This window comes from Salpingoeca rosetta, assembly GCF_000188695.1.
Source record: "Salpingoeca rosetta unplaced genomic scaffold supercont1.9, whole genome shotgun sequence".
Lineage (NCBI taxonomy): Eukaryota > Choanoflagellata > Craspedida > Salpingoecidae > Salpingoeca > Salpingoeca rosetta.
Genome location: NW_004754925.1, coordinates 360,757 through 369,064, shown reverse-complemented (window position 1 = coordinate 369,064; position 8,308 = coordinate 360,757). Strand labels below are relative to the sequence as shown.

Here is an 8,308-nt window from a genome sequence, read left to right as displayed (position 1 = left end):
CACCACACACACACACCACACACACACACACACACACACGCACACACACGCACACATGCTCATTCACACACGCTCACACGCACAACTCCCATCTGTTGTTGCGTTATTCTTGCGTCCGTGTCGACGTTGCAACCGGGGGGGGGTGTCGCAGTTTCCGCACCTGCCGCTGTCGGTGTATCAGGTGTCAGGGGAGTACGCCATGCTGTACCACGCTGCCCAGGCCGGCGCCGTCGACCTCAGGTGACCTGGACTACACTGCACGCGATGCTTTGATGATGTGATGCTCGTTGCTGGGCTGCTGTTTGCTTGGTGTTGGTTGTGTCGATTGCCTGTCGATTTGCCTGTCGATGTGTTTGTCGATTTGTTTGTTGTTTGTCACAGTCCGCTTGCTGCTTGCAAGTCCACGTTATTGTGGTTGCAGCATGCATGCCATTCACACACATCCACACACACACACACACACACGTGCAGGGAGGGAGTGCTTGAGAGCATGACATCGTTTCGGCGGGCTGGTGCAACGCTCATCATCACTTACTTCACACCCCGCATCCTCACCTGGCTCAAGGAATGAGGCAGCTGTCGCCCCTCTCTTCCCACCCTCTCCACACGCACACACTCCTGTCTCTCTCTCCCCGTGTATCTGTCGACCTTCTAAGGGTCATGTTACTGTGATAAACGAGTTCGAATGAGTTGACATGAAATGAACGAGTTCACCTTCACACCACACCACCACCACCACCACCACCAACAACAACAACAACAACAACAACAACAACAACAACAACAACAACAACAACAACAACAACAACAACAACAACAACAACAACATTCAGCACCACCACCAGCACCACGTTTCTTCAAAACATCTGCCCAAAAAAAAGAGAGACAAAACGCAACATTTTCCACGCACATTCGCAAAGACGACGGAAGTGCAGAACAGATACGACAAAGCCGCAAAGCCACGCTTTCTCCCCAGCTTTGCTCTCTCACTCTCACACACTCACACACACACTCTCTCTCTATCTGCTTCTGGCTTGTTTGCTTTTGTGTCGAGTGGAGCACGGCTGGTCTGTGTGACCTCTCTTGCTTGCCTGGCTACGCTTCGTTGCACCTGCCCGCCACAAAGGCTGGCAGTTCATCTGTGTGGCCGTCGACGCACCACGTTGAAGAATTGGTGCTCCAGGTGCGGACATGTGCTGTGTCGATGATGTACTTGGGTTGATATCACAGCCACTGCTTGTGCGCCTTGCTTCTATGCTCTCACACCAACACGCACACACACGCACGCACACACAGACACACATTCACACAGCCTCCTTTTGTTGCATGTTGACGTTCATACTCACCATCGACACACAAACACACGCATACACACATCCACACGAACACACATACACACGCACATCTACACACACGTCTGTGTATTTGTGTGTGTAGTTGACGCACAGGCATGGACACGTCAGTCGGCTGTTGCGCGTGTACCGATTGCGGTGGAACCAACAACATCGACACATGCTTCTGGGAAGGTCGTACACCACAGCATGCCCGCTCAAACCCATCCAGCGCCAACTCCGAGGATGATGTCGACTGCCTGTCCCCACCGTACTTCTCTGCGAGAGAGGCGCTGACGGACGAAGACGACAACAACGATGATGAAGGCGACGACAACGACACCGGAGAGTCCCACAGCGGCAGCAGCAGCAGCAATGCCAACGGCCGCAGCAAGCGCGTGGCTGTGTCCGTCCCCACATCACCGCGTCGCGGTCAGCCGCCCACGGACAGGCATGGCAGTGATCCAACATGCCCGTCATCATTGCACCATGCGCACAAGCTTCACTCCCCAACGTCGCGCGGCAGCGTCGACGTGGTGTCCGCCATGCGAAGTGGCAGCGGCAGCAGCGACAAGAGCAGCGCTGTGTCGTCCACCTCGCCAGACAGCGACAAGGCTCGCTCGCGCACGAACAGCCGCAGCCGCCTCATCCGCGCCTCTCTCCGCAACATCTCCAGCATTGTCAAGAAAGGCAGCGGGAGCCCCAAGGCGTCGCGCCGTGCACAAGCCAACAGCAGCAGCACCAGCAGCAGCGGCAACAGCAACGGCAACGGCAACGGGAACGGCAGCACCGATGGTGGCAGAAGTGGTCGAAGCAAGGACAGCCGGTTGGGGTCTGTCGAAGGTGACCACGACCGCAACTACCCAGCGTCCACGAGCGTTAGGGGCCGCGGCTTTGCCCCCGGCAGTGGGCGGTCAAGGCAGGGTGGGAGTCGACACGGCACCACACCTGCAGAGGCAGCCGTTGGTAACACAGCAACACACGCAACAACACCGCCACCACCGCCGCCGCCACCGGCAACCGGCGCAACGACAACATCTTCGTTGTCAGCGACAGCAGGCGTTCCGACCATCACCTCCTCCGGAACATATGGGGAGAGCAGAGCGCGGTCGTATGCCACCGCGACGAGGCCAGCGGGTGCTGTTGCCACTGGTGCCATTGCTGCCGTTGCTGATGGTGGGGATGATGGGGGTGATGACGATGCACAGGACAAGGGCGGGTCGAAGAAGAAGAAGAAGAAAAAGAAGAAGAAGTCAGGGCGCCGCTCAAGTGGTGTTGCCCCCATCGACGACCAGGTGTGGTGCTGTCTGTGTGTGCGTGCTTGTCCTTCTGTGTCTGTGTGTGCGTGTCTGTGTGTGCGTGTCTGTGTGCGTGTCTTGTATGCTTTTGTATGCGTGTGTGTTGTTCGTGTATGTGGATGTGGGTGTGTCTTGTATGTTTGTGCGTGCGTGCGTGCGTGCGTGCGTGCGTGCGTGCGTGCGTGCGTGCGTGTGTGTGTGTGTGTGTGTGTGTGTGTGTGTGTGTGTGTGTGTGTGTGTGTGTGTGTGTGTGTGTGTGTGTGCGTGCGTGCGTGCGTGCGTGTGTGTGTGTGTGTGTGTGTGTGTGTGTGTGTGTGTGTGTGTGTGTGTGTGTGTGTGTGTGTGTGTGTGTGTGTGTGTATGTCAGTGCGTTTGACACGCTTACCAGTATGTTTGACAGTGTGGCTGAAAATGGATCTTGTGCTGGTTGTTGACTGTGTTCTGCGCCACAACCGCCCACCACAACCACCACAGCCACCACCATTGTCATTTTCATTGCATAACCACCTTTTCAACCCATTCCACCCCTGCGATGGCAGGGCGAGCTTGTGGATACGTCCTCCGCAGCAGACGTCGCCAGCAACACGTCTGCCACAGGCAGTGCAAACACCAAGAGCAAGAGCAAGGGCAAGGGCAGCACGGCCGCATCTTCAGGCAGCAACATCACCACCACCACCAGCAGTAGTACCACGAGCGCCAGCAGCAGTGGCACCGGCCGGTTTTCGAAGAAGGAGCGCGGCATCAGCAAGAAGAGCGTGACCATCACGGTTGGCGAGTACCAGCACATCCAGGAGCAGGTCACCACACTGCAGCAGCGGCTGCACGATGTTGAGCGGCAGCGCGACGCCCTGGCGCAGACGGCGCAGCGGTCGCGCACGCAGCTGGGGCGGCAGGTGCAGGACCTGCAGGTGAAGCTGACGGAGGTGCAGCGGGAGAAGGAGGACGCGGCAGAGAAGGCAAAGGCTGCAGCCCAGGAGCTGGAGACGGAGCGCGGACAGTACAAGGATGAGGTGGAGCGCATGAAGCACGAGGTGGCCGTGTTGCAGCGGCGCCTGCGCACGACCACACGCACCCGGCAGCCGAGTCTGGACACGCTGCACCAGTCGTCTGCCGCGTCCAAGCCAGGAAGCCCGCTGCTCCACCAGATGAACTCGTTCCCAACACAGGCACAGGCACAGGCGCAGGCACAGGCACAGGCACAGGCACAGCTGATGCATGGCCAGGTGCCGTCGTATGCGGTTGGTGGTGGCGGCGGTGGCGGGCAGGGGTACTCGCACGTGGTGATGCGGCCCGTGAGCGTGGCGTCGTACACCGCTGGCGCCGCCCCGCCCTCACCGCTCATCCACGCAGCCGCAGCCACAACGGGACCAGCAGCGCTACCGCCAGCAGCACCCACCGCAACCACCGCGCCGCCCACTGGCCCGGGCGGCGCCGTGCTCACACGGCCGCACTCGTTCCACCAGATGATACCAGCGACATACCCGCACGCCGCGCAACAGCAACAGTTTCAGTTCCCGCAGCACATGCAACCCCAACCGCAACCGCAGGCGTACCCGGTGCAGCAAGGGTACTTCCAGCAGGCAGCACCACAGCCAGCGCTGCCGTTGGACGAGCGGCCCCGCAGCGGCAGCTCGCGCATGTCGCTTGCATCAAGCCACGGCTCGGATGACGCAAGCAGCCTGGCGTCGTTCACGCGCGGGCGGAGTGGCAGCGAGGCGGCCGTGGCAGCGGTACACATGTCCAAGGGCTCGGCGGCGCGAGCGCTGTTTGGGCGCAGCAGTGGCGAGGACTCGGCGTCGTCGTCGCCATCGACAGCAGCGGCAATGGCAGCAGCAGTGGCCGGTGGTGCGGACGGTGCTGTGCGAGGAAGGAGCGACAAGCAGCCGCTGAGTGAAGAAGCGGAGGAGGAAAACGAGGAGGAGGAGGAGGACGTGACAACAGTCGTCGGGGATGCAGCAAGTGAGGCGAGCGGCACTGGTCGCAGCAACAGCAATACCACCAGTGGCAGTGGTGTTGCCTCACGCCTGCGTGAGGCCACTGCTGGATCCGGCAGCGCTGATGATGACACGCACAGCGACTGCTACGGGTTTGGGTTTGCGACGCCACGAAAGCGGGCGAGCACCATCTCTGACCCAGGAATGTTCAAGCAGCAGCCGCTGCTGGGCATTTCACCAGACCGCCCCACACTCCCACCGGCGCATGTATACGCGCAACAACAACAACAACAACAGCAGCAGCAGCGCGCGTATGCCATGATGGGGCAAGCAGCTGGCATGGGTGCACGCTCACTGAGCGGAAGCCTGACGCGGGTGTCTGCAACGCAGCAACAGATGTACGCGAATGCAGCAGGGCATTACCCATACCAAGCTCCCCACCAACCTCATCCCCATCATCGCCTTCAACACCAGCAGCACCAGCACCAGCACTCAACGCCGTCATCAACGTCGCACCACGCGTCGTCGTCCAAGTCGCAGTCGCAGGCGTCGCCGGCGCTGTCGTACGCCATGCGCGATTCGCTCGTCCCATATGTGCAGCACTTGCACGTGCTGCAGATGCAGGTGGCGCAGGCGCGGGGCAAGCTGTTGCGCAAGCACCCGCCGTGTGCCATTACGCTGTCGCCCCGCTGGGACGGGACGGGCTCGCCTCTGCTGTATCACATGAACGCGGCCATCTTTGCCATCCAGCCGCACGTCGTGCACGCGGTGGTGTACTCGTTTGGCGTGAAGGAGGTGTTTTTGGTGGGCGCGTCTGCGTGGAACGCCTACTGCAACCCGCCGCTGCAGACGGAGGACCTGGACTTTGTGTCCCTCCACGACTCTGACGGCATTCTGAAGAGAATGCAGAAGGGCGTGCAGGTGGCGCTGGAGAAACCAGATGTGCTGATACCGCTGCAGCGGCTGGCTGCGATTGAGCCGCTCACGCACAACTGGCAGGAGCTCGACGAGGAGATGCGGGGCATCATGATGGAGCGAATTCGGGAGCAGGAGGAGCGCACCGACTTTAAGGAGGCGCCCGGGGCGACGCTGCTCAGGATAAAGCCAAACGGCGCAGGCTGGGCCGTGCAGGTCAGCAGTGGTCGACTGTTGGCTCGTGTTTGCTGGGCTGGTTTTGTTTGTTTGTTTGTTTGTGTTTGTTTGTTTGTGTTTGTTTGTTTGTTTGTGTTTGTTTGTTTGTTTGTTTGTTTGTTTGTTTGTTTGTTTGTTTGTTTGTTTGTTTGTGTTTGTTTGTTTGTTTGTTTGTTTGTTTGTTTGTTTGTTTGTTTGTTTGTTTGTTTGTTTGTTTGTTTGTTTGTGTTTGTTTGTTTGTGTTTGTTTGTTTGTGTGTGTGCTCTCGTGATTCTGCGTGCCTGGTTTGCCTGCTCCGTGCCACCCTCTTTTCTCCAATCGTTCACACGCGTACTGTTTCCTGCCTGCTGGCCCAGGTGAAGTTCCGCACGCTGATGGACATCACGACTGCGCATGACCAGCACCGCGACAAGTTGGTGGCGCAGTGCATCAAGCAGCCCCTCTCCCGCGTGCTCTCCACCCGCCTCGTGTACAAGTTCACCAGTGGTCTCGACGCAATCCTGCGGGTATGTTCGACTGGTGTGTGTGTTGTGTCTTGTATGTGTGTGTGTGTGTTGTATTGTGCGGGTGTGTGTGTTTGTGTTTGTGTGTGTGTGTGTGTTTGTGTTTGTGTTTGTGTGTGTGTGTGTGTATTTGTATTTGTGTGTGTGTTCGTGTTTGTGTGTGTGCTTGTGTTTGTGTGTGCTGTGTTGTGTATGCAGACATCAGTGTGCGTATGTGTATTACCTGCATGTCATGCATATCTCTGGGCATGTATGCATGCGTCTTTATGTGTCATGTCACCGCTCACCAAGTCATTTCATTGACACACCCAACCCAACCAACTGGACATCCGCGCCGCTGCGCAGGTTGCTTCGCCCGAACTCCTACTGCTGCTGCTTGAGGAATCGCTTGCCAAGGGCCAGTGCTGGCGCCTACAGAAGGATCTGATGCGCCTTCGTATCCTGAGCGAGGCCGCGGCCTTGGAGGAGCTCAGCGGCGGCGGTGCGCTGGCTGCACTCGGCAGCAGGTGGGAGCAGGTGCTGGCCCGCTTTGATCCCGCGTGGAATGACTACGTGTTCCACCTGCGCAAGCTGGCGAGACACGTGCACGCGCTGGGCGATGTCGAGAACCGCGTGCATCGCACACTGTCGCGGTCGACGTCTGTCTCCTCTGTCAGCTCTGCCACCACGGCCTCGTAGGCATGGTAGTGGTGGTGATGATGATGATGATGATGATGATGATGATGATGATGGATGATGCTTGACGCATGTGCTTCGTGTATTTTTTGATTGGAACGGTTTGATTGCTCAGCATGTAGCGAGGGTTTTTATCGAGCCACATACAGTTAGGGCCTCATAGTGCGCTTCCTCTCTGGACATAGTCAATCGTGTTGCCCCAGGTTTATCTCTGCACCCCTCCCCCTACTCCTATTCGACACCATGCATATGCATCCAAATTCACTGCCTGGGCTATGTTGTGCCTCGGCCCACCTACCCGCCAATATTAAATACGTGTAGCAAGCAAGCATGTGTGCGTGTGTGTGTGTGTGAGAGAGAGAGAGTGATTGAGTGTGTGTGTGTGTGTGTGTGTACGGGTGTTTGAGAGAGAGAGAGAGAAGGAGAAGGTGTGTGTGTGTGTGTGTGTGTGTGTGTGTGTGTGTGTGTGTGTGTGTGTGTGTGTGTGTGTGTGTGTGTGTGCGCGCGTTCGAATGCTGCTGTTGGGACGAAGATAATGTAACACGTTTTACTCAGCCATCTCAGCGACATGGAAGGAAGCGGCAAACAGACACATGAAGCGCATAGGCAGCAACAACTTCAACAGGTTCAACACGGCAACAAGCAGGCAAACAGACAAGCAAGCAAAGCAAACGCAAGGAAGGGAGTCAACTAATCTCAAGAAGAGGAATGTGCATGGTGGTAGGGTGTGGGTGCATCTTGGAATAGCACGGAAGGGCAGGGAAAAGAAGCCCGATGTGACGATGTACAAGATGAGTGCGGGCTCGTGTGCAGCACGGGGTGGTGGAGCAGAAGCGAAGGGCGGGCACACAGAGCGCGGGATGGGGAAGGGGGTGCAACTTGCAGAGGGGAATGAGTGGGCGGTGAGTCATGGTGCGATGACGGGTGCGGACATCAGAATGGTATTGCCGCCACGAGCACAATGGCGACAACAAGGAGGAAGATGGTGCAGCAGAGGCCTGTGGCAACAGATGGAAAAACAACAGAGAACGCAGCAAACGGCAAAGATGGGTGAGCCATGACGGGTTGGTGCATTGATGAACGGATGTCAATGACGTGATGTGACATGCACATGACAATGTCTGAAACTTCACGTGTCACGCAACATCAAGAACAAGCAACACGTGCAATTTGCTTACCGCCTGCTTTTGCCTTCTCACTGACATATGCAATGTGTTCATTCTCACGGCGCAGCCGGCTGTGTGTGTGCGCCATACCGTCATCCAGATCATCGAGCATTTCTGTCATGATCAGGATTGCAGGCAGCAGACACGACATGGTGAGCACGAAGCGGTGCGTGCGTGTGTGTGTGTGTGTGTGCGTGCGTGCGTGCGTGTGTGTGTGTGTGTGTGTGCGTGCGTGCGTGCGTGTGTGTGTGTGTGTGTGTGTGTGTGTGC

The 8,308-nt window shown here is 57.6% G+C and overlaps 3 protein-coding genes across 3 annotated transcripts in view; 2 read left to right on the top strand and 1 right to left on the bottom strand.

Moving 5' to 3' along the window:
- PTSG_03984 (delta-aminolevulinic acid dehydratase) overlaps positions 1 to 689 on the top strand; it is a gene marked incomplete at its 5' end in the record, with an annotated part of 2,128 nt that extends 1,439 nt beyond the window's left edge. The window contains 2 exons of the mRNA XM_004994825.1: positions 152 to 240; positions 472 to 689. Coding sequence (XP_004994882.1) covers positions 152 to 240; positions 472 to 571 — 189 coding nt within the window. The 3' untranslated portion in view covers positions 572 to 689. The remainder of the gene's footprint in view (positions 1 to 151; positions 241 to 471) is intronic.
- Positions 690 to 1,450: 761 nt separating this feature from the next.
- PTSG_03983 (uncharacterized protein) lies at positions 1,451 to 6,875 on the top strand (the record flags this gene model as incomplete). The annotated part of the gene is made up of 4 exons (XM_004994824.1): positions 1,451 to 2,626; positions 3,169 to 5,694; positions 6,051 to 6,200; positions 6,543 to 6,875. 4 exons carry the CDS (start codon positions 1,451 to 1,453, stop codon positions 6,873 to 6,875), a joined length of 4,185 nt encoding a protein of 1,394 aa, XP_004994881.1.
- Positions 6,876 to 7,805: 930 nt separating this feature from the next.
- On the bottom strand, positions 7,806 to 8,189 carry PTSG_12107 (uncharacterized protein; the record flags this gene model as incomplete). The annotated part of the gene is made up of 2 exons (XM_004994823.1): positions 7,806 to 7,870; positions 8,051 to 8,189. 2 exons carry the CDS (start codon positions 8,187 to 8,189, stop codon positions 7,806 to 7,808), a joined length of 204 nt encoding a protein of 67 aa, XP_004994880.1.
- Between the last annotated feature and the right edge of the window lie 119 nt (positions 8,190 to 8,308).